The sequence below is a fragment of the Notolabrus celidotus genome, chromosome 7 (genome assembly GCF_009762535.1).
Source record: "Notolabrus celidotus isolate fNotCel1 chromosome 7, fNotCel1.pri, whole genome shotgun sequence".
NCBI classification, from domain to species: Eukaryota; Metazoa; Chordata; class Actinopteri; order Labriformes; family Labridae; genus Notolabrus; species Notolabrus celidotus.
Window position 1 is genome coordinate 8,044,509 of NC_048278.1, and position 26,100 is coordinate 8,070,608.

At 39.7% G+C, this 26,100-nt stretch overlaps 2 protein-coding genes across 5 annotated transcripts; both read right to left on the bottom strand.

The window, feature by feature from the left end:
• Nucleotides 1-106: 106 nt before the first annotated feature.
• On the bottom strand, nucleotides 107-16,468 carry LOC117815506 (interleukin enhancer-binding factor 3-like). Of its 4 annotated transcripts, none has more exons than XM_034687262.1 (20): nucleotides 16,331-16,468; nucleotides 15,813-15,945; nucleotides 15,479-15,590; nucleotides 14,338-14,531; nucleotides 13,846-14,026; nucleotides 13,583-13,736; nucleotides 10,798-10,889; nucleotides 10,355-10,450; nucleotides 10,095-10,206; nucleotides 8,772-8,869; nucleotides 8,580-8,688; nucleotides 8,355-8,495; nucleotides 6,209-6,399; nucleotides 5,909-6,028; nucleotides 5,611-5,742; nucleotides 5,280-5,444; nucleotides 3,087-3,213; nucleotides 2,907-2,945; nucleotides 2,272-2,595; nucleotides 107-676 (listed from the first exon to the last, which is right to left on the bottom strand). In XM_034687262.1, the coding sequence occupies exons 2-20, from the start codon at nucleotides 15,923-15,925 to the stop codon at nucleotides 570-572; spliced, it is 2,607 nt and encodes an 868-aa protein (XP_034543153.1). In that variant the 5' UTR covers nucleotides 15,926-15,945; nucleotides 16,331-16,468; the 3' UTR covers nucleotides 107-569. The 4 variants fall into 4 exon arrangements, with proteins under 4 accessions (XP_034543153.1, XP_034543152.1, XP_034543154.1 ...); XM_034687261.1 differs by having other exon boundaries at nucleotides 15,813-15,962; XM_034687263.1 differs by having other exon boundaries at nucleotides 15,813-15,967.
• A 1,673-nt stretch (nucleotides 16,469-18,141) lies between these two features.
• ptger1a (prostaglandin E receptor 1a (subtype EP1)) lies at nucleotides 18,142-21,909 on the bottom strand. Its single transcript, XM_034688367.1, has 3 exons — nucleotides 21,638-21,909; nucleotides 20,049-20,947; nucleotides 18,142-19,170 (listed from the first exon to the last, which is right to left on the bottom strand). Exons 2-3 carry the CDS (start codon nucleotides 20,916-20,918, stop codon nucleotides 18,904-18,906), a joined length of 1,137 nt encoding a protein of 378 aa, XP_034544258.1. The 5' UTR covers nucleotides 20,919-20,947; nucleotides 21,638-21,909; the 3' UTR covers nucleotides 18,142-18,903.
• Between the last annotated feature and the right edge of the window lie 4,191 nt (nucleotides 21,910-26,100).

The following is a 26,100-nucleotide window of genomic DNA, read 5'->3' on the forward strand; positions in this document are numbered from 1 at the left end:
CGATCAGACTGACCTGAACTGTCACATTCAGTATCAGAGCTTCTTCAATGGTATCTACAAAGGTGAGCTCTAAAGTGGTTGTCTTAGACTCAGATTAAAACATTGCTCCAAAGTAAAAGTCTTTTATTTTACAGGAGGATTAGAGCTTTTAATGTGACACAGAAAATGATCAATCACAGGCTCAAAACTAAAAGCAGCTTTAAAATAAAACCACAAAATACGCTCACAGAACTAGTGCATTAGATTAAAACAAAACAACCAGAGGAACAAGACAATATGATAAAACTTCTTTTTAACACTCACATTTACATGGACAGTTTGAAGGATACTTGCAGTCCAAAGAAAGTAAGTCGACGTAAACCAAAGAGATTAGTCTGCATCTGTCACCTTCATTTGTTTAAATTAATAAGTAGAGTGAAAACAAAGCAGAAATAAAGGCAACATTGTAGTTTCATGGACAACACAAGCTTTTCTTCTCAATTCTAAAAGTATCCTCGAATAACAATCAAGGTTGAACAGAGACAGAATCAAAAAGATGGCATAGTGAGATGAGAAGGGCAATGTAGTGATTAATAATTCTCGCTGTTGTATCCAGAGTAAGAGCACTGGTTTTGTTCAAAACCCTGGTACAAGCCTTGGCCCTGCTGATCACCCCAGGAGGACTGGTTCCCATATCCTGTGGAAGTGGTCAAAAGCAGAGTTTATTTCAGGCATTTTGTTCATGTTGTCTGAAGAACACAGTGCATAGATTTGTTATACCAATATAAAAACCCTTCACTGACAGCCAGAGACAGATTTTATTAGGGATGCACCGAAAATTCGGCCACCGAAAATTTTGATCGCTCACCGATGACGCAAGCAAAAACACGGCCAGTAATCGCTTGTCTGGATGAGGGCCAACATGTCTGCATCCGTTCTTCCTTTAACTGCAGCACTAAAGTGTCTTCTAAGCATGGAGGTTGAGACGGACCACGGAGTGAAAACAATGAAAAGTACACTCTAAGAGTCTGTCAGCTCACATTTCACTGAGATCTATTCGGATCCTCTGCACTTCATCGCGACTGTACTTGATCTGTGTTATAAAAATCATTACTCGGATGTGGGAATAAAGCAGCGCGCACGAGAAATGATCCAGGCCGCGATGGATGAGGAGAACCCGCTTAGAGACGGAGAAGCGCACAGCGCAGGAGAAGAAGAACAGAGGGCAGAAAAAAGGGCCTCGTCTCTCTGAACCAGATGAGGGGCATGCACCCTCGTCGTCTGATATGTTCAATGAGATCCTTGATTTTAGTGAGGTTAGTACATAGTCTTAGCCATAAATGCAATGGTAGGGGAGACCGGGAGAGTTGTAACATTTTTGACATTTCTGTGTATAACTTTGAGCTCTTTTAACCCAGTGTGTTCAAACTGCTATACAAACTAGCTTCAAGTGTCTACTAATAAATGGCCTTGAAAATGCCTGTGCAACACAAACAGAAAATGCATGGCTTAATCTCCAAGGAGTGAAATTGTAGGAAAGCCCTTTAAACGATCTCGGAAAGACAAAGTGTATGACGGTTGTATCATTGTGTTTCTGTTATGTTACTGGTATATATCTTTGTATTCATTCACTGGGAGGGTCACTGTCCCTTTGACAGAGTGGAGAGTTGACTGGCAGCTCCAGTGGGTCTGGGTCTGTGGGGCTCTCGGTGTGTTCATGGCTGGTGAGCTGCGGACTTCAGGGAGGATTTGTGTGTCATTGTCAGATGTAGGTACCTCAATTTAAGTATGTTGTGACGATTATTATGCCAACTTTGACATGTGTTACAATTTCTTTATTGTCATGCTGTGAGCTGTTGTGTGGAGTCCAGGCTTGATTATGTGTTTGATAACAGTATAGTTACGTGTGCAGTGTTTTTCTCTCATTAATGTGAGCTATCGTTGCTAATCTCATTCCTGTTGTAATTATTGTAAATTGTTCATTGTATCTCCCTCAGATACCACATTCTTCTCAGAATAAATCACCTGAACTAGAAGCTCAGCCTCCGTGAGTCTTTTACAGGATTCACACCACCATAGTGTTCACCGCTCTATTCCATGCAACTGTAGAGGCCCTAGACCTCTGTTACAGAAATGTTACAACTGTCCCCGTTCTCCCTACTAATAATTGGCATAATAATTTATTTCGGTGTTTTGGTTTTCAGTTTTCAGCCTTGGTTTCCTCATTTTCAGTTTTCGGTTTAGGCCAAGAATTTTCATTTCGGTGCATCCCTAGATTTTATTTTTACTCACCGTAGTTATTGTACACTTGGCCACCGGTCACAGAGCTGGGGTAAGCTGTGCTGTACATAGAGTAGTCTACTCCTTGGCCCTCATTCTGACTTTGGGTCAGCATCTTCTTCTTCTCATCACCGTATCCGTAACTATAGGGGCTCTGCTGGTCAGCAGGAGGGGGCATGGACTGGTAGCTTTGTCCCTTGGTGGCGTTCGAGCCTGAGCTGGAGTCGGCTGGGGAGGAGTAGTTGCTGCTCTCAGGGTAAAATGTGCCGTAGCCTGATCCAGGGGAACCCTCGCATTTGGCTGTGGGGCTGGCTGCATTATTACCATACAATTTATCTAAAGGATAGTCAAGATAAGAGCATTGTCACTAGTGTGTAAAGTCATTGAAATATAAAACTGTATTTCTTTCTCAATAAAGAAAACGCTACAAACAAATGTATCAACACAACACATGCCAAATCTAAAATGAAAACATGCCAAACAAGGAAAATATGAATGCTACTGATTGATCTAAGACATTTGGAATTATTCAGCAAAAACATACATGTAGTTCATTGCTTCCCAATTTGTGTTATGCAGTGGTAATACACATACACACAAACAACACTGCACCAATCTAGGGTAATTTCTTTAGAGTGCAAACTTACGATAGCCTGTGCCAGTGCTGCTCTCATAACTGTAGTTGGCTTTTGAAAAGAAGGAAAGGAATGAATGTTTAATTTCTATGTTCTGCACACGTGTATGAAGTGCTGTTGGAGTGCGATGAAGGATCCTGCATTGTCTGTGCAAGAAAAGTTAACACCTTGTGAGCTTGTGAAATTCCTTACTCTTGTTATAGCTGGGTCCTGAAGGAAATGGTTTGCCTCGGCCCCTTCCTCTGCCTCTGTTGGGACCCCAACCACGAGACCCCGAGTCTGAAGGAATGCCCCGGATAGTGCCGAACCCTGGAATGTGCTGTTAATAAGGAAATGGCAGAATATCCTTGAATTATCAGTGAATGCTTTTAAGTGAAAGAGCATTTTTTAAGGTTCATAAGTAAATATTTTTGATAATTTTGATTTCAAGAAAAAGGATTTTTTTTTTTTTTTTAAGTGATATTTTTTGGCCATTTTCACCTTTATTGACAGGAAATGTGGGGGGAGACATGCAGCAAATGGTCAAGGTTGGGAGTCAAACCATCAACCTCTGCTGCGAGGACCTCAGCCTCTGTACATGGGGCATACTTAGACCGCTAGGCCACTGGTGCCCCAAGTAAAATAAATGCTTGACAAGCTATTTTTTTCTCTGAATGAGTTAAACCAATGATAACGCATAAGGCTCACTGATGGCAAACCAGGCAATTGAAGGATTCTGATTCAGAGGTCAAAACATTGATCTATTAAAAGCAGACTTTTTACTCAATGGAGAGCTGTTGGAGAACCTGAAAGAATAACTTCCCCAAATGTTGGGTTGACTTGTTTGACAAAGCTGCACTGCATTTTAAAAAACGCCAAATGAGGAACTGTGTTATGGTGAATTACGTCCAGAGAACAGCTGATAAGACTTGTAGGAAAAATGAAAAAAGACACTTTGTTGATGTTTCTCTTTCGTGTGTTGTATTTGTCTGTATTTTCAGAAAATAGGCAGAAAACTGATTATCAGAATTTTACAGCATTAATTAATGAGCCAGCATGATCCCAAAACATATAGTGTTAGTTTAGGCGCTTTTCCGCTGTGTTATAAACTGTAAGTGGACTCAACATTTTCATAGAAAGCCAAAGAGAGCAGGAAAAACAGCTAATCCAGGGTAAAACTTTAGAGCAGGTCACCAGTTACAAGTACCTGGGACTAATTATTGATGGGGACCTTTCATTCAAAGTGCATGTCAAAAACCTGATCTTTAAATTAAGGGTGAAGCTCGGTTTCTATTACAGAAACAAGTCATGTTTCCCATTAGAGCTCGGAAGCTTCTGATGTCAGCTACTTTCTTGCCTGTACTTGATTATGGTGATGTTGTGTATATGTGTGCTTCATCCAGCTGCCTACAGACCTTGGTTCCGGTCTACCACTGTGCTCTGAGGTTTATCACAGGTTGTAGCCGATTCACCCACCACCGCGAACTGTACGCTAAAGCTGGCATGCCTTTCTTAAATGTAAGGAGGCATACAAACTGGATGACTCTGGTTTATAAGGCTCTTCTTGGCTTGGCTCCTACTTATTTATGCACTTTTCTTCAGAAAACTGGAAGCCGTTATGCGCTAGGATCAAATGACATTTTCTATCTTTCTACTCCTCGTGTTCGAACTGAAACTGAAAAAAAGCATTCAGTTTCTCTGCCCCCTCTGCTTGGAATGCCCTCCAATCTGAACTGAAAACGTCAGCATTTGTTTCATTGGAAGCTTATCGCTCTATCTTAAGAAAACAACAACGGAAATCCTTCGAGCAGTGCCTGTGTTCTTAAATTGTTACTGTAAAATAACTTCTGCCCTTTATTTTATCAAATTGCTTGTATTTTATATTTTAATGTTTGTTGTCGTTGTTATCTGTCTGTTTTGTTTACTATGACGTATGTTGCTGCCTCTCTTGGCCAGGTCACCCTTGTGAAAGAGGTCTCGATCTCAATGGGTCTTTTATCTGGTTAAATAAAGGTTGAGAAAAAAATGTTTTCTGAGATGTTTGTTGTTTTTATCAATTGTAACTATAGCTAACAAATGAAAGATGATTAAGTAAAATACTATGCAAAAATCTAAAGATAAAGAAACTAATGTGACAGATTTAACCACTGACGCTGTTTGATTTGGACTAACAGTCAGGAAAATACATGCAACAAATGCTTTTAGCTTTAAATGCAAATTAAGAAAACGATACTGAGTCAGCAAATATATCCACAGCACAGCAGAAGTGATTTTCCCTTGTTACCAACATATTCAATAACTTACTATTTTCAATCTTATGGAAATGTAACATCAGGTTTTCTATCTTCAAGGTTGTCAGTAAACACAAAACAGATCATAGATTAGATCCTGAACTAAATGAGTTACCATGTCAGTGTAGGTGACCTTCTTCTTTGGAAGGTTTCTGTTGGCACTCAAGCTGCCTCTGTTTTCCTCTGGGAAAAGCTTCTCCAAAGCAGCAAGTGCAGCAAAGGCCTTCGCTTCCTTCTTATTAGAACCTCGCCCTTTGAACTTCTCCCCATCGACTTCCACCTGACAGAGAAAAAATGTAAAAAAATTGTTGGTTTTAAATCCTTAAAAAGTGATATGCAATACTGCTGCTGTATTTATTATTCTTTAAAGGAAAAGCAGGAAGCTTCGTAAAATGATCCTTTCAGTTTTGTTTCGTGCATTTTTTCACATGATGCTGCAGACTCACCTCCATGACAAAACACTTTTCATGAGATCCCCCGGTCTCTGCAGACAGCTCGTACTTCAGGCTGCGGCGCTTCTCATTCAGCTCCATCACAGGATTTTTGCCATTTTTAGTCAAAATAGGACCCTGGCCACTCTGTTCACAGCACACAGCCCAACAATGGATGTTTACGGCTCAAGCCAATAAACCCTTTGTTCAGTAACATGTTATACTTTAGTTCTAACAAAGCAAAAACAATAACTGCTACTCCCAAATATGACATCTAAAACCCTGACTCCAGGAAAAGAACTGAGGTACATACATCTTCTGATGTAGTAGAGACCGTGGGAGGAGCTTTAACTGATTCTATGGCTGCTTCAATGTCGCTGCTGGACTCTGATTTAGATTCTGAGCCTGTCGGAAGACCAAGATCCTGCAGGACCTGTGAATGATAGACATCACACATCAAGGGACACAAATCTAAAACAGTATTAAGTGCTCTAAGATTCATTCACATGCCAAAAATATCAAGTCTACACAATGCTATCATACTGTAAGCTGTGCAGATAGCTCTTTAGTCAAACTTTTCAAAGGCTATTCATGTCAGTCAAAAGAGTATTGCCTTGATTGCTAAATTAAGCTTGGCAGCTCGTTTGGAAGGCCCTGTTGACTCATAGGTGCTCCCATTTAGGTCTACAGCCATTGTGAAAACCGGCTCGTGGACTGGACCGGTTTGAGATGTAAGACGGTACTCCAGGCCCGGTCTGTACTGGTTCAGACGCATCACGGCATTCATATTAAAGTCATCTGTGACTGTGGACAAAAGCGTACAAAACATACAGAGAAAATGGTAGAATTTAGTTAATTTACACAAAAAACAGTTAAAGCATCAAATAAAATTACAATATTTTGCAGCATTTTCTCATTTTAAAACATGCGTTCTCTAAATTGGAGAACCTTAAATAATTTTAGTTTGTTTTAATACATCAAGTAGATATAATAGTGATGTTTTAAACAGTCTATCTGGATACAACTGTACCAAATTATAAACGGATACTGTGATATAATAAGTTACTTAAGGTTTTGGTAATATCGCCCACCCCTACAACCATTCACTTCTTTATCTAGTATACTGAAACTAAGGTTGCTGTAAATAATGCCTATCTATACTTGAATACTTGAAGATTGTTATAGAATTAGAAACATGCAACAAAAACATAATAAACCTAAATATCCTTAATGCAAGCAAATCAAAATCCATGCTGTTCTCAAGGGAACTATGAAAATCTACTTTAAATGGCATAAGAACTGAGAGAGTTACTGAATTTAGATACCTTGGGATACTGCTTGAAGAGAGATTTACATCTAAAAACCATATAAACACTCTTTACAGACAGATATGACGCTCATCACTGTGTCCTTTCTCTTGAGCAGAAGCGGAACAAACATTGGTATTTGTATATTTTTAAAGCCCTTACTGACAAGCTACCCTCCAACAATACAAACTTGTTGGAGTGTCATTATGGAGCCTACAGTCTCCCAATCTGTAAAATCATCGGTCGTCAGGGTCTCTGCTTCCACTGCTACACTGACGACATCCAACTTTACATCTCCACCAATTACATAACTGCTCCAACCCTCTCCACCCTGAAAAATCTGATCACCACATCACCAACAACTTCAACCTCGCCATCAACAATGCTTCCCTCACTCCGTCCTCACATGTTCACAACCTGGATATTATTTTTGACTCCCATCTCACTCTGGAACAGCACATGAACCACATCACCAAACCGCCTTCTTCCACCTGAAAATATCGCCGTCTCCGTCCATCTCTCTCCCTCTCCAACGCTGAAACTCTGATCCACGCCTTTATCACTTCCAGACTTGACTACTGTTAGCATCCTCTACGGCCTTCCTTCCAAACAACTCAACAAACTACGATATATTCAGAACTCTGCCGCCCGCCTGCTCACCCACACCTGTGACCACATCACCCCTGTCCTCCAAAACCTCCACTGGCTCCTTATCAAACAACACATACATTTTAAAATCCTCCTCCTGACCCAAAAAGCCCTCTGGAACGCCTTACCACTAAACATTTGAAACTGCCCCAACCTGTCCACCTTCAAAACACTTACTTAAACCCACCAATTGGAACTGCTTTTAATGTATGATTGCTTTTAAATGTATTTTATGCTTTTCCTTCATGTTTTTATTAATCTGTCGTTTTATATGATGTTTTTATCCTCTGTGCAGCGATTGTGAGTATTCAGAAAAGCGCTTTATAAATAAAATGTATTATTATTATAATAATAATAATTATTATTATTATTATTACATGACTTTTTCTACTGATTAGCAAGATCTGAAAGCCTCTCAAGCTTACACTGAACTCTGAACTCACTCATTGATGCCCCAAACTCATGGAATACCCTCCAACAAACTACAGATATTATCTTTTCACTCTTATGCAGAGTTTAAGACTTCAATTTCTAACCACTGTGTTTCAGCTTGTAACTTTAAATTGATTTTATTGCTGTGTGAATAATTATATGTGTTGTTTCATTGTTTTTAATGGGTCTGTGATCTCAACGACATTGGAAAAGAAGGAAACCTCAATGTCCTTTTCAGAATACATAAAGGTTTGATATGAAAAAAAGTGGATGGTGGCAAGATAAGAGAGTTAAACAAAAAAAAAGAAGACTACTTTTTTTCTTCAAAAGGTGTGAATTTTATAGATTTAGCCTCTCCTGTTCATCACTTACATGGTTTCCTTTGAAAGCGCTTCTGGAACTTAAGAAACTTCCTCTGTTTGCTATTTAGATGAGGCTCATCTTGTCCTTGGTCCACCTCAGAGTACGGTCTCTTCGGCGGAAGACTGAGCTGTCTGGCAGGTGGTATCTGGGCTGCGTGATACAACAGAAACAAGAGATCAGATCTGTGCACGGTAACCTACGATGCAAAAGGTAAAAACAGAGATCCCTGGGTACCTGTGTGATCTTTGCTGCCGTAGCCTACTGGTCTCCTTGGCTTTAAAGGTTTGTAGTCTATTCCCAACACCTTGTTCATCTGCCCAAATGCACACAGCCTCAGGGCAAACTAAAGACAACACTAACATTAGGTTCTTTTTTAGGGTTAAAGAAATATAAGAGTGCTTGTGTAAATCTGCAGCCTGATCTTACCTGAGCGCTCTGCGTGATGTCTTCACATTGCTGCGTGGTCAGATATGCAGTGGCATCGACTGCTTCCTTCTCACATGGATCTTTAATTCCAGGACCATCTTTGCACAAATAAAGTAAAATTGGTAAGTTAAAGTCAATGCAAGTGCAGAGGGATCAAATAATAATTAACTAGGGACGTAACGATACACTCAACCCACGACAGATTCAAATCCCGATTTTTGGTTCACGATACGATTCACTAACGATTTTCAAGAAAACTGGATTGAACTCAAAATTTAAATAACTATTAATTTATTTCAATTCTCAGATCTGGACAGTTGCAATATTTTTTTTCTCTTATATTTCTTTGTAGACAAAGCAATCCTTTTTCATTTTTAAGGTGTGTTGTACCTCAAATAAAACCACTGCACACTTTTTTTCAGTACCTTGCAAAACACTAAAATCACCGTACAAAAATACCTTGTTGGAAAATTTCAGAACAATTATAGAGAAATGGAAAGTGAACAATTCCCAAGTGAAAGTATTAAATATTAAAACAAATAAGGTAAATCTTTTTAAAATTAGGGATGTCAATTTCAAGTATTCTCCTTGATCGATCTTTGGAAATCTTAACGATCAATTATAGTTTAATCATTAAAAAAACGTGAATGTTTTCCATGTCAAAAAGATTGCCAAATGTGTTATTCCCCCTAAATCAAGTGTTCCTTCATGACACAATGTATAGAACTGACGATATTAAACAGCAAAGATCATATTGAGGTGTTCAAATGTTAACACGCTGAATATCAATGTGAGGAGCAGGCTTGGAAATAATCTCTGTGGACGCATGGTCATATGTGAAGACTCAGACTACAACATGTGGATTTACTGCAACAGGACCATATTTTGGACTCACAGTGTCCAGTCTTCTGTCTACTCGTTCTTATTGAGAAAAATAAACATATGAATGCGGTCATGTGTCAGCCGGGAGCACAACCGGGTCATAATCAGTCCAGCAGTGGTGAAAAAAAACGCTTGTGGAGACCGGTCACTCAGCCGCAGCCCCCAGCTGAGTGCCTCCGCTGTGTGCAACACCTTCAGTCAGCTGATTCACATCCAAACATGCTTTAAACTTCAAACACCTCCAGTGACGAGAGAGCAGCACAAGAGACTTAATGATGTTGAATAAGGGGAGTGCATGCAGATAGCACCTTCTACTGTTGAAAATAATATCCTGATACAAATCATGTTGAATCGATTTTAATCCACCCTTATTTGTATCCATTTTTTACCGATTTGCGATATATCGTTACATCCCTATAATCAACTCAATAAAAATCGAACCTTGCAATAAGATTCCAGATGCAATGCACTCCAAAACCCTACGCAAGGACTCTCCTGCACCCATTGGTCTCTCAGATGTAGCAATAGCCTTCTCTACCAGCAGTTCAAGAGCCTACAGGGGATTGAATGTAAAGACAAAACATTCAGATGTGTCACAAGTTGTTGATTAGACAACAATAACAATGTCATTAATATTTGAGTGGCTCATACACAATTACATCCTAAGTTCTGTTATACAAGTGGGACAACAGTTTCCTCACCCATCCTGACAGCGGCGTCCAGGTGGGAACGCGGTTACACAAGTCTCTCATGATCCGGATCACGACAACAGCAGACGTCAGGTTGTTGACTTTAGCCTGGAGACACAAACATAAACCGGGTTAGTTAGAAGAACAGGAAACATGGAAAAGAACAATAGCTCTTAAAAACCTCTTTAGAAGAATACTGGTATTATAGTGTTGATATTTCCAACAGAAAAAAAAGTAAAATAATTCAACATATAAAACGACATGCTGCACTCAGTACCAATGATTTGTTCAAGTCTGTCATTGGTAGTGATCAGCACACCACACTTCATTATCAAATATTTACTCTATTGAAAAACTCAAAGAACAGTTAAAATGTGAAGGTCTGAAGAGAAAATGAGAACAGACAAATCATGAAAAAGTTCAACCTTATTACTAAAAAGGACGTGAATGCAAACCTGGAACCACTTGGCGTGGCGGAGAGACGCCAAGGCAGTTAGGCATTTCTGCCTGTCCAGAACGTCCGGCGGATCGTTGACTGTTCGCGTTTCTATTGACGAGGTGGAGTAAGAAGAAAAGGTACAGTTTGACCAAGGGGGTTGGGCTCTGTCTTGCAGCTCAGGGAGAAGCAGCTTTCCCCAAAACACTAGCAGCAGGGAAAAGGGGTCCCAAGTACCCAACGGGTAACTCTTTAGTCCCAATAAGAAAAATAGTCACCAGTCACAGACCAAGGTAACCATAACCTGATGCGTTCAGGTGGACGTGAAGACTGTCACAAAGACAGAGTTGTATTTCCAACAATGCAAAGCATGTTGTCAATGTGTTTACTGGGGAATCTATACGAAATGTCCCCTTCCCTTTTGGGCTTTGCTTTGGTTGAGTTCACTGCTTCCCCCCCCTCCTGAGACAGTGTGTCCAGTTGGTCAAAGGTCCAGCGTTCCTACAAAACTTCACAAACTAAGAGGCAATCAGCTGTAAACCACAAACATTTTGAGTATCTTCACGTGTGCTCCAAGCTGCAGCAAAACTGATGGAATCCCTGATCCAACACTGACCTGGCAAGCCTTTATGAAGTATCAGAAACACAACATAAGACATACCAGCTTTGTGCAGGTTTTATTTTGTTCTCTACACTCATACTCATAAATTCAGCTAATCTATCCCCTGAATGTTGTAAAGTTTTAATCTTCTGCAGTTCTCATAAAATATGGGTGCAGAATGAATGCTCTCATGAGTAACAGGAGAGATTAAAAGCTACAAAGAAGATCAGGTAAAGTAAGCTTGCTACAGGGCCAGATGATAAACCGGGATTATAAATCAACTATGTTTAACTGAAGGGATGCTTATACGAAAAATGTCCTTATTGAGTAAAAAAGATGTTCAAATCTCCAAATTAAATTAAGTTGTAGGAGCCTAAATGCAATTCATGATGTTTGTACTCATTTATGTTCATGTGTGAATAGCTTCCATAGTGAATTCATTTCAAAAGAATTCTGGGGAATATTTACAGATGGTAAAAGTTGAAGTTCATAATGCTGTAATTCTAATTCTATGTGCCAAGTGATTTCTTACATTTTCAATATTGTTGATTGTTTCATTTATAGAATGTCACTGTTGGATGAGTGGCTCAATCTTTTCTGTAACCCCGCCCCCTCGTTAAGGTGTTCTGTCCCCTCGTTAAGGTGCTCTGATCTTCTGAGAAAGTTATTGAGTTAACGAGTTGGCAGTTAAGAGAAGCAGAGTGAAGCCACACAGTATAATTTAACCTATTTATCTCAATCTTATTACCTTTTGAATGTAACTTGACACCTTTCTGTACTCGTTTATTTTTTCGGTTAAGCTGCTGTGAGGAACTATGGGTCTGTTTTGATTTTAGCATCCCATGGACAAATATGTACCTTATCTCATGGCTGATTTTGTCCTGTGCATGCCAAGGCAGCATTTTCTCACCCTGGTTCCTTTTAACTGTCAAAGTATCGCTTATTGTGAATATTTGCTGTTGAAAATATTTTTTAAATTTTTTTTCTTTAGTATGCTGCCAATCATCTGGTCTGACACCTACCCCCTCGCAGCGGTTGAAGACATTAAAAATAATGGTCATAAAGAGGCATCACCGTCAATTTCAGTCTGTTTCAAAACCAGTTAAAAGCTCCTCAAAGGGGCTTTAAGTAAACGGTAAACCATTTATCGAGTGGTCCTGTGAAGTTTTTGAATGTGGAATCATTGTAGCATCAAACTAAGGCTTCATTCAGAGGAAATTGACAAGTCTTTACACGCAATTAAATCTTTCTTTGAGCTTCACATAATTAAAAAGGTTAATAGTGTAATAATTGGTTACTTTCAACTTAAATAAGGACAATACAGTTCAGTATTAACTGTCTGTATGTCATCAAGTAGTTCTGGAGTCGATCCCAGTCCTTTTAAAGCTGGGTTACTTCTAGGTTGGGTCAAATCCAATTCCTCCCGATACCTTGATGTTGACTGAATATGTAATACTTTTTAAAAAATTATTGTAAATGTGCAGCCCCAGTGTTCAGTGTAGCAACAAACTAAAACTGCACTGAGGCCGGTATGCTTCTGTATGTGGGAGCAAACTCCTCCTATCTTTAAATGAATCACTTCAAACTTTAGACTCAGGAAAATACAGCTCCCACCGATCAGCACAAAAGCCTCTAAACCGCTAAAATTAACCCACAGATGAGTCTACAAACAAACTATGATTAAATAGTTTCTTCTTTCATTATTTTCTGTTCGAATTTCAGTTCACCTTATGATTAAATGTACTCATCACGGATCAGTTTTGCTGCAGCTGGTGCCAAACTTACATGTTCAGCATCAAGTACATGCAATGCGCGCTCTAACTTGTTATTCTTGAAAAGCCTTCAATAAAAACATGAAAACAATTTCACAAGAATAAACAAAGTTGTTTGAATGCCTGATACTGTTATAAACAATAGGTGCAGAATTTTTCGACTACAAAAGAAATGCTTTTCTGGCAAATGCCACTTTGTCACAAGACGACGGCAGGACACTCGAGCGAGTGAAGAGCCAACATTCATTGGTTGTTCACTGGCATCGGTCTGAGACAGTCACTGTACAAGCTCCACTGAGGTTTGTGAGAAAAGGATGGACAGCGATTGAGATGTTTTAGTTTTCGGTAACAGATCAGTGGAGCAGTACAGTGACTGAGAACACACAGATCAGGCCTGTGGTAACTCATATGTCGCAAGAGACTGGATGTACCATCTTCCTCAGCAGCTACACTCTCTTGCTCCTTCCTCACAAGAGGTGATGTCAGGTGGATCGTGAGAGTCAGGGCTGACTCCTTGTTGCTTGTTACAAGAATAGCTGCATCTTCAGGACACTGGCTCACTGCATACGTCTCCGCAGAAATTGTCTATTAAAAAGAAGAAGAACAACTCTTAGTGTCTATGGATTAAAAATGACTTGATTCTTATTTTAACATTTCATGGAAATAATGTTGAACAGCAGAAACTTCGATCTACCTCTAACTGTGCAGTTAACTCTTCTGCCACTTTGTTAAGAAGAGTGATTGTAGGCTTGTTGGCGCAAAGCAGCACCAGCTCTAAGTCATTGTCTTCCTTCAGCAGGAGTCCTTTGGACACAAGACCAACCCTCATGACCCCACGCAGGACACCCTCTTGTGAATCACCACTTGCACTGTTACTAAAATAAGAAAAAAAATAAAGAATCAGCAGATATAAAGTTCAGTAAAACAGACATTTATAAAGTGCAGTTCAATCCTAAATCCAAAACAGTTGTGATGCTGTGTACATGTTGATAAAAAGAGATCTTGATGTGTTACAAACTATTTAAAGCCTCTGTTTGATTCAAAATAATGCATAGACATCATATCAAATGTTGAATCTGGAAAAATTGGGTTGTTCAATGAAAAATATCTGCTAAAAATAATGGGACGGGGAGAACAAAACACAGAAAAAGTCAGTGGGTGTGAAACAGACCGTTTTGATGCTTACGTTTCTGTCTCTGTACTTCCACTGACTTCTTTCAGAGAGTCTATCTGGTCAGACACAGTCTTTAATGCACACTCCACGTGGGAGATGATCGTCTGCACTGCTTCCAGCTCTTCTGGTGAGGGATACACATCAGAATGTTTGGCCATCACATGGCGATCGTAGGGCCCGATGTGCACTTTGGGTGCAGCTGCTTCCTAAAGCGGGGAATCAACAAAGAAGGTTTAATGACAGAGAAAAAGCAAGCCATGCATCTGAAAGGGTAATTCATCTTAATCCTATAATGTGATTGTATACATAGATTATTTTGGTTGACAAAAGGGGAAAAAGATTGGGGAAGTATTATTTTAGTTGAATGGTTCATAAGTGCATGTTTGGAAAATAAAAATCCAGGCACCAGATCCAGTTTTCCTTCCAGTGTATGTAAAATTATGTTTTTTTTATTTGGAGTGCATGATGGAAAACATAAGATGAACAGTCATAATGTGGAGACTTGAGGACCTGAATAACATGACCTGATCGTCTGAGTTAGGAAAGACATTTTAAAGTATTCATGAGACTGTTTAGGAGTGGTAGGCCGGGATCAGTTTTCCAAGGGGCCATGCCAATGCCAATTATTAGAGAGTAGGTGGACGAACCAATCAATATGCTGATATCATTTTGTTGTTGTTGTTGTTGTTTTGCATTTCATAAAATTTTAACTTTAACATTAATCAAATCTATTATTCCGTTCACATGAAATTCTAATACACATGGTTATTTTAGCAAATAACATACTTCAGATGGATTTTTTAATAAATTCATGAAATTGAAAATAAAATTGGGTTATGCTATAGATTTCAGAACATGATGTGTATGTCAGAAGCAATATTAATCCATATTATTCTATAAACCATAACATGATTTATATTTACCACTACCCAGTTACTGTTTTAGATTTGATATGCTGTCATTTAGGATGGGGAAAACGAGTTATCATTTAGAGGGATGTTAACATTGCATAACAGCAGCCACGCTGCAGTGTCCGCAGACATTATTTGTGGATTCTTTAACCTGCCATGTGAGCGCAGACATTGGCTGGTGCTGATCATTTCATAATGCCATTAATCGGCCCAACTCTACTTTCAAGCTGGAAAACAATAACCTTGTGAAGCCGTGTGTCCTCAATCTCCTCAATAGCCGCAATGTAGTCATGGTATTGTCTCAGTTCCTCCTCATAGCACAGGCAGTCATACCAGTATCGCAGATCCTCATATCTAGAGGGAGGAAATGACAAAATCAGCACAGCTCTGTTTTGACCACACTGCAAAAGCAAATCATTAGAACTGGTTTATTTATTTCTGCACCTCATCACCAGCTGTGTTCAATTTCACTAGGTATACTTCAAGGTGAAATACGCATAATTCTACCACCTTTCTATCAGTGACATTTTAATTTTGATATTATTTTGGGATGCTGAATGAATGCTATGTGAGTACCTGTCAAAATCATGCGGTAGTAGCTGGTGTCCCTCTTGGATCAGGCTGTCCCAGTAAAGCAGCTCCTCATACGCCTGGTGCTCATCCCACATGGACGCTGCAGAGGTATCCATGCTGTACCAGAAGAAAACACCTGCAGGAGGGAGGAACCTGCGCTGAGTGAAAGACCATTCATTCTTAACTTATGAATGATATAGTAATGTTATTTTCCACATGCATGTTCTTTTGGCAGCTGTGTCAGTCACTCAGATACCTTGGATTGAAGTTAAACATCTGAAACACACAATCTAACACACCTGTCCAGCACAGACCCCACTGCTATCATCATGCTTACAGGATTATTAAGTAGTAAACACAACCATCACTGATAAGAAGCTAAGCTACTGTGTAGCTCACAGCTCTGTTTGAGTCAGCTAGCATATGCTAAAGATGGCCTGGATATCAACGACATTTCCTCTCGCCATTTGCGGAATCGATTTGATGTTCTGTTTGAAGGATTTCATGCATTGAAGGCTCACCTTTGTCAACGTAATGATATAGATTAGACCGATTCGCCGTTTTCGTGCAGGAATATTTTTGTATTCCAACAGCGATCAAACACAAGAACTCTTCTTCGTTGGTGATTTCATTGAAGTTAGCTAACAGCTGTAAAATGTTTTAGCGTCACCGTGTGGCATGGAGTGGAACTGAGTGGTCACAATAATACAATGGATAGCAAAATCTACCCACCCCTGATAAAATGCCAGGTTTTGTGATGTAAAATAATGAGACCAAGATTCATCATGTCAGAACCGTTTCCACCTTTAATGTGTCCTATAACATGAACAATTCAATTGAAAAAATTTGAAGTATTTTAGGGGGAAGAATAAAAAAAAATAAAATAAAATAATGTGGTTGCATAAGTGTACACATCCTTTAACTAATACTTTTTTGAACTGCCTTTTGATTTTATTACAGCACTCCATTTTATTGGTAGGAGTCTATTAGCATGGCACATCTTGAGATGGCAATATTTGCTCACTCTTCTTTACAAAAAAGCTCCAAATCCATCAAATAGTGAGGGCATCTCCTGTGCACAGCCCTCTTCAGATATCCAACTGGATTCAGGTTTGGACTCTGGCTTGGCCATTCCAAAACTTTAACTGAATGGATGTATGCTTCGGTTTCGTTGCCGTGTTTAAAAGTGAAATTCCTCTTCATCTTCATCTTTCTAACGGAGGTCTGGAGGTTTTTTGTTAAACTGACTGGTATTTGTAACTGTTCATACTTCCCTCCACCTTGACTAAGGCCCTGGTTCCAGCTGAAGAAAAACAGTCCAAAGCATGATGCTGCCCCCACCATGCTCCTCTGTGGGTATAGTATTCTTTATGTGATGTGCTGTGTTGTTTTTACACCAAACATACCTTTTGGAATTATGGCCAAAAAGTTCAGCCTTGGTTTCATCGGACCATAAAACATTTGATGCTTTTGGGAGACTTCATGTATGTTTTTCAATTTTTTGCTGGGCTTGGATGTTTTTCTTCATAAGAAAAGGCTTCTGTCTTGCCACCCTACCCATAGCTGAAACATATGAAGAATAGGGTAGATGTTGTCACATGTAGTACACAGCCAGTGCTAGTCAGAAATCCCTGCAGCTCCTTTAATGCTGCTGTAGGACTCTTGGAAGCCTCCCTGAACAGTTTTCTTCTTGTCTTTTCATCAGTTTTGGAGGGATGTCCAGTTCTTGGTGATGTCACTGTTGTTCCATATTTTCTCCACTTGATGATGACGGTCTTCACTGTGGTCCATGGTATATCTAATGCCTTGGAACATTTTTGTACCCTTCTCCTGACTGATACCTTTCAACAATGAGATCCCTCTGATTCTTTGGAAGCTCTCTGTGGACCATGGCTTTTGCTGTAAGATGCAACTGAACAATTTAATGATTGAAAAAACATTTTTATCCATTGAATTTCACATGAATCATTGAACCCTTCTCTGTTGACACTGTTTTAGATGTATTGGGAGAAGAGAAAGTGTTATATATTCAATATGCTAGTGATTAAATGAAATTGAAGTGAATTATTTTGTTGAATACATTCTTATATTTATCCCACAAAACATCTACAATTGACAATAATTTAATTTTGAAACTTGATAGCAGCTTCAACTGCTTTACATGTTTAGTCCCATGTCCCAAGAATATTTGTAATGCATACAAAAAAAGCTTGGTTACTGAGTCATTGGACACATTGCAAAAATATCTGTCTTCCCAACACAGGTGTCTTTGTTGGAAAACCAAAGAGAATACAAATACTTAAAAAACAAGTGCAACAAGTCAGAGTAAGTGGACATTTCATTGTTTTATTTACATGCCATCTGTAAATGTTATGTTTACCTTCAAGTATTGATGTTAAATTGTATAATATTTCACATTAAGCACTGCGTTAACCATTAAAGGTGCAAAGAAAACACATTCTACAGTATTCGGCTATTTTTTCATGGGATACATTCAGCAGAATTACGAACAGTGCAATCTCACAACCGAGTTAGTTCTATTAATGGACCCCCATTCTCGTTCATGTGTCTAACTTGTGTAAGTGCAAGTCATTTATGATTTTTAAGCTGGTTTAAAAATGAAAATATAACAGTCAGCTCCACTTTAAGTTTCAATCCTAGAAACCTTACTGTGTCTGGACAGAGCCTGGCTCATATACTGTAAGTACAACACTTCATATACTATGTTCATATGGTTGTATGGCCAAGAGTGTCATAATAATAATAACAACAAAAACAAGGAGGAATGCGTACTTAAATAGAAGAACGTTGATGCATTTTTGTGCAAAATCATAGCATTAGCTAGTTTCAGTTTTTAAGGATCAGTCCATTAACACACCGGTAAACTCAAAAGGACTATAAAAGAAATTCTTTGAAGTTTTAAACATTTCAAAAGTGGACCAGCCAAGAAATGTTCCAACTAGATGCAAGTTGCTCGACCATCCCAGTCACAAAGTTAGATAAGTACCCTTTCTTCCATGTAGCTATTTGTATGCTCAATGAACTGATGACTAAATACATCCACACAGTTCTATAACAGTCTCTTTTTCTGAGCTCAGACTTGGTTGACTTCATTCTTCTCTGAGCTTTGAAAAGATGGCTCCCAGCGGCCTATCATATTAGCTCTAAGGCCAGCCTGGCACTTAGTAATGAGGTAGATCTTGTGAAGAACGGTGCGGCGTAGCAGGATGTAGACCCAGGGGTCGAGGATCTGGTTCCATGTGGCTAGACGCACGCCCATCACCATCAGAGTTTGATAGCTGGAAAGGTCCTTACCAATGGATCCTGTGTATGAGCGGATCACAGACATCAGGCCAAATATCTGCAGACATGAAGCACAACAAATGGATGTTCTGGATTAGCTTCTTTTTAAGTAAGAGGTTTTTACTCAGTTTCATATTCTGCATCACAAAGGGATGATTCTGTGTTCTCATCAGTTCGTATTTGGTCATCTTGTCCCCTTTTGGTTAATACATGGATTAATACATTATCAACTAACGTTATTCAGGGATTCAATTTTTCATTCTTACACAGATGGGGAAGTTTGCCTTCATGCCTTTCTGTGCTTTTGGCAACAGTTTGGTTAGGATGAGGCACACAAACCACCTCTTAAGACTAGATAAAGACCAGGGTTTGGGCTTAAATGCAAAATTAATATAAATTCTGTAAATGTACACAGTGCAACGGCTAATCTATAATCAAAAACATTACTACTTTTAATTCAAGATCAGGGTCATATGTCACTTTTTCAGTTCTGTAGCCTGGGAGACCATGACCTGCTAAATCCTATGGATTTCTATGGTAAGCAGGATAGAGCGGCAGCTGGATAGTTTAACACCTGTCTGTGCTGCAACACTCTCATTTACTCTGATGCATTTTGACAGGTGTAAGACATCCTCACCTAACAGAAACCTAACAAAACTGACCAGACAATATTGGACACAGGTTAATTCTAGAGGGATCTTACCATGCATCGTAAATGAAAACACATGTGTAAGGGAACTCTTAATGTGTTACAAGTTTAGATTAAAAAAAAATATGAACCAGTATGTCTCAAATGCATACCAGTATACATTTAAAATAATGTATCTATGTGGAGTGAATGAGTGTACCCCCATAATTCTGCATGATATATAAAGATCAGATATTTGATACGAATTTGCAGCATGCTTCCCTCTCATTGTACTTCTTCATACTCACCAGCAGAGGACACCAGCATATACATGAAGTGACCATGATGCCTACCAGCTGCACCACCATCTCTATGTCATGGGACTTGGCTGAGTGTTGAGAACCTGGCTGCCTCCTGAGCCGAATGAGCACCAGTGTTAGTCCACTGATTGTGTTACACACCAAGGACACAGTTAGCGAGGTCAAACCCAGTCCGGAGAACATAGCCACAAATGCCACATCCACCTCTGCAGTGTCACTGAGCACTTTAATAAAACACCAGGTCCCTGGGTCCTGATAGGTATAGGAGCCCAGCTGTATGCAGGGGAGCAGGGCCACACACAGAGCTGCCAGCCAGATGACAGACAAGCAGATCTTTGCGCGGGTTTTGGTGACCAGGGATGAGTGCAACAGTGGCTTAGTGACCCCAAGGCAGCGCTCAGCAGCCATGGCACAGCCCATGAAGAGAGGGCACAGGCCAAAGAACACCAAACTGCCACCCAGGAACTGACACATCCTGTCAGAAGAGTTAAGGTCCTCTGCGTGCATGCCCCCTGAGAGGTAGAGTCTGAGAACCAGGGCGCCGGGGACCAGGTGGCCGATGAAGTCTGTGACCACCAGTGACGTGGCAAATAGAAGAAAAATGGCTTTGGTGCGCCGGCGCTGTAGGGAATATGCATTTACCAGGATGAAAAGAGCCACAATGTTGGAGATTATGCCCAATGTCATGGACAATATGACCACAATAACACCGCTGGTGGTGGGCTGCAACAAGGTGAGGTTTCCATGTTGTGACAGCTCTTCAACAGCCACCCTGGCCTCTAACTCTCCCACACTGTCATTAGAAATATGAGGGAGGAGTGGGGTGGCTGAGCAGTTGAAGTGGCTCAAAGCTAACATCACTGAGCCCTGAGGTCCTTAGGAATAGGCTGTAAAGAGAGAGAAGATTCATTAGAGAAAAAAAAGCCATTGATCAGTATGGGTTAACTATTGAATATTTTATTTGTTTATTAAATTTTGTATTAAATTAAATCATGAGGACAAAGAAATAAAACATAAAACAAAGCTTCTTGAAGAAAAAGGTGGGGAGACATAACATGCACTTTAACCAAACCAAAGCGCAAGAAACATACGACTGTCATGCCATGGTAGCAATCAGCAGGTAAAACGCACAAAGATTGAGCATTCATAATAATCTCATAGACTAATTATTTTATTTAATCAGTTGTCTAAAATGACTTTTAATACAATTATTTAAATAGTAGAGGTTTGTTTGGAGCGATTAAAGAGTATTGATCTTCTTCAATAGCTCATGTTATATGCATAGTTAACAGGAAAAAGCCATGAAGTCATCATGATGTAAAACAAACTTCTGTATTAGGCTATCAATAACTTTTAACAAGTCACAAGATAGCCTAGATATATAATATTTTGCGGCTCTGCAGCTTTCAGGAAGGTGATAGAGGGAACAAATGCTCTGAGGTCTATTAGGTTTATGTATCAGTTACTGTCGAACTCCATCCAGTCTCATCCATTATCTTGCGAGTGTTACAAATTGGGTGTCTACTTTTATGTTTTATATTTTTGATCCAAAAATGATTAAATTAGTCACCACTTGCCTTCATAGTTTCGATCTCCCTCCAAGTCCAGCTTAACAACCTGAACATACATTTCCTTGTCGTACAGTTATCCAGAGATCCTCCATAGACAACATTCAGGACACAAATTCAGCAAAGCCTGGTGCCAAAGAAGAAAACAATCTCAAGATCAGATCATCCCTTTGATAAAGTACTAAGCATCGATGTCCGTTGCGGAGTTTTGTCCCTTGCTCAGTTCGTCTGGCTGTTTTTATAGCGCGTCTGTCTGTCAGTCTTTGTGGGCGTCTGTGCTGCGGTGCGCCTTCTGAGTCAAGTCTCACTCCCTCTGCTGCACCTTCTGTCGCCTCTTTTGTGTTTACATTAACACAGAGAACACACTTTACTGTCCTTGCTCACTCTATGTGTGTCACCCATATTTCCGAGAAATTATCTCAAATACTCTTTTTAATATTTTGAGGCAGAACAGCGTGTGCACGAGATGTATCTGCTTATCTTCACCAACTACAGAAGTGCGGATTCTTTAAAAAAAAACAGTTCATAAGTTTAGAGCAGGGATCTGATTGTTGTTCAATTGATGATGTTCAGTTTTCCACTTGTTTTCTACAGCTTGGGTCGATGGTCAGATTTGGTTTCATTAGCTTCATGAGGTTTTTTTTTGCTGTTTGGTGCACAACTCTGTGCTCAAAATAACCCCTGAGGTATCAGTTATCAGATCCAGCACATGCTGCATTTGCTGTTTATCAGACTTCTTTTACAGAGTGACTATTTCAGATCTCTTAATCACCCCAATACAACAAGGTAAATGTAGGATAAAAGGAGAGATGTGGTTGAATTGGGATTTATATGAGATAAGCTTATTTCTGCATCACAGAGGCGGTATCAAAATGTATGGAAAAGTGGTATTCATCCTCAGGAAATCCTCCAGGTATGGAAACATGTCATTTCTATTTTGATTTACACTCCACAAGAAATAATCATAAAGGCCATATTAGTCACAATTATCAAAGACTCATTTTGCTGCACACTGGATCTGTGCATCAGTGAATAATCAGTGAATAGTTTTGAATGTCTGGTCAACAGTGAGCAAAGCTGTTTTTCAATGATTATTGACGAGGGAAAAGCTCACTGCGTTTTGACCCATCCTGTATTTTTCATTTACTCAAACATTTTTGCAGACCCTTTCGCTGAAAACTTGCAACAGAAAGGAAGAAAATGATGATACTTTGTGATTCTGTATGAGATGACATGAAAAACTGTTAACATTTGGCAACACAGGACAGGGAATGATTTTGATGTGGGATGTGTTGAGTGACCACAATAAGAGTTAAGTGAAAGCAAAGGGTTTATTGTTGGAGTAGGAGGGAGTCAAAATGATGAAGATGGAGGATTTTAGCTGGAGCTAGAGGAGAGGATCAACCAGGCCAGCTAAGGAGCGTTGAAGAAGTTCTGCCCAGAACAATAGTTGTACCAATATCCTGGCAATGACTGGATGGAAAACCAGAGGAGATATATGGTGACTTAATGAGTGATGGAAGACAGGTGTGCAGACAGCAGCAGGTGAGTTTATTGTTGTCAGCAGGAAACAGCCAGGAGAGTGCCAAGAGGATGCCATAGCCACACCATACAAATGCACACAGACACACGGCAACACACAGGCAGACATGGAGACAAAGGGGGGTAATTTAGACCTATTGGGAATGGGAAACTGGGTCATGGACATGGCCATGACTTGTGGGAATGAGGAGTATCTGACTGTGGCACCAAATGATTAGTCGAGGTATCATCAAAGTGATAATAGTACATCCTTAGGAACATCAATGTTCATAAAAAATGTCAAGACAGTCCAACAGTCGTTGGACCAAGCTTTGGTGGATTTCATTCTCCACTTCTTGTTCATTTCTCTGTCTACTTATCACAGGGGCTAATGACAGATGTGAGGATTCATTTTCTGTGAAACATGATGTCTGTTAAGCATTTCCAGGCCCTCCATACAGCTGTTTTGCTAAGACCAAATCAGACTGACCAACCAACTATCACCATTCCTGTGAAATCATTAGCATGACAAAGATCTAACTGAATGATTCAAGTTTCCTTATTTCCTGTAGTCGAACCTTTCTATTGAAACATTCCAATGAGAAGCTACGGTAATAGTCAAAGACAAAAAAAGATGACATAGAATTTTAACAATGTCTAGAATTCAAATCCAAAAACCCACAGAGGTAGTTGTTTTCTTGTTAGCGCAACAAAAAGGACATTGTTCAATGTGCTGGTCTTTGAACCACTCATTGATCTCTGGTAGTCTACCTCTCTGGATACACGTATTGTCTCTGAGTGAAATGCTATAGCATTTGGCTGATGCTTGTATTTTTCCTCCAGCTTTGAAAGGAGACCCTGTCTTCCCCTTTTTCACATTAATGGTACCTACAAATGGTGCCATTTGGCCTTTACAGGCCACTGACTCTTTCCAATACTAAAACTGGGGTTTATTGGTTTGAGTCTCATACCGTTTCTCCTTCCACTGACCACAGAGGGGGAAAAAAAACCCCACTGACTGCTTACCCAAGGATATTTGGAGCAAGGAGCTCCTCAGATTGGAGAAGTATAGAGCAAGATCTCATATCTGTGTTTGAAATTAAATATAGAATACATAGAAAAAAGTTTTCGTGTTGTCTTTGCACACATGGATATTACTTGGGGACAAGACCAAAAACTCCCCAACCACAGCCATCCAGCTGTTCCTTCAATTAGACATTCTGCAGAGCACATACTTGTCTGAGTATTAACTACATGAGCTTTGCAGCTGCAGGAGATAGATTTGCCAATAATTGTGCTATGTCAGACTTGAAACATGTTTTATTTGTTACAGTAAGAACTTTTTACTGGTGACCATTTTTACAGTTGTAATGTGTTGATATCAATCAAACAATGTGACAAATGCAAATGTGCTCTGTGTGGCTACATTAACCAAGGGGTCATGTGCTTGTGCATTCCTCGCTGACATTTTGAGGAGATGCTGGCCATTATGAGTGGAAAGCCACACGCTATCCATCTGCTCGCCTCACAAACTACAGGCCAAAGAAGAAAAAGTGGAATGTTTGCATGAGAATATTCAGCCAAGGAGACAAACATGCTGTCAAAGACTGACACAGCTGCTGTTATCTGATGAAACACACACACACACACACACACACACACACACACACACACACACACACACACACACACACACACACACACACACACACACACTCCTTGTCAGAAAAGTACAGTCTAGTCAGAATCCAGAAGTTGTTTCTAATATTCAGTTACTGTTTTGCCTACTGTATGTCTGCAGGTCCCTGAAGGTGTGAGGGAGTGCTGAAAGTACTCACAGTCAAGGTGCTGAAATTAGTGAAACCCATAGACTGTATAAATAATGGGCGTAGTGACACCCATCTGTTTCTGAAGCGCTGTTTTGAGGCAGTTGGCGGCGGCAGCCATATTGGAAATGAACTCAACATAACTGCTGTCAAGCACGTTTGAGGTAAAGAGGTGGGCTTTGAGCCTCCTAGCCAACAGCTACAGTGTTCCCGCCTGCCAATCAAGTCAGCTGTGCCTCTCGTAATGGAAAACTCGTAACCTTAATATCTCCGAAATTGCTGCGTTATGAAAAAATTCACCCTACGTACAGTGTATACCGATCGAGAAATGAGCTATCTGGACTATACTAGTTTTTTGTACCAGGCTGCAAACGTGTTTATTTCTGCTGCAAAGATGTTTGTTTTTTTTAATTGGTGTGTATGTGGCTTCCAATACTTCCAGAGCCAGCCTCAAGCAGACATCGATGAACTGCAGTTTGTAACACTTCCAAATTGGCTTCAATTCTCGCGGCAGGTTGCCGCTTGGTGAAACCATATTCCTGCTACCCTTATAATGCTAGAGATAACAACAATAAATAGCTGTCACAAAAAATAAGTGTTGACTTTCCTGAAAAGGACTATAAATTGAATCAAACTCGATTGCTGTGATTTGCTTGTGAACTCTACAGGATATAGTAATGGCTCCAGAAGACTGAAAAACAAAGCGATGATATTTATGTTCCCGTATATGTAACTATATTGAGAAAGCTTACACTCTTGTCTCCGCACTGAAATGGTATTTTCCATTGGTAGGTTTTTTTTTTTAACTTTTGAAATATGCCCTTGTTGTGATGGGATTTTGTACAGACATTTATGGCTCCTGGATGACGTGCACAGATTTTCAGAGATTTTCATCTCAGAGCAACAGCTGATCACAATCTCTCTCTTCTTGGGAATATTTCAGCACCTGATTGATGGATTTCTAAATAATACCCCCAGACTTTTAAAGATTATGGTCTGTAATTCAAGAATCTTTCTCTGAGTGAATTGCCAACTTTGCAAAATTGATAAAGTAAGCAGTGTTTGAGCTTCAAATAAGCGCTCAAAGTAAGACTAACATATGATTGACCTTTCGTCTTTTCAAAG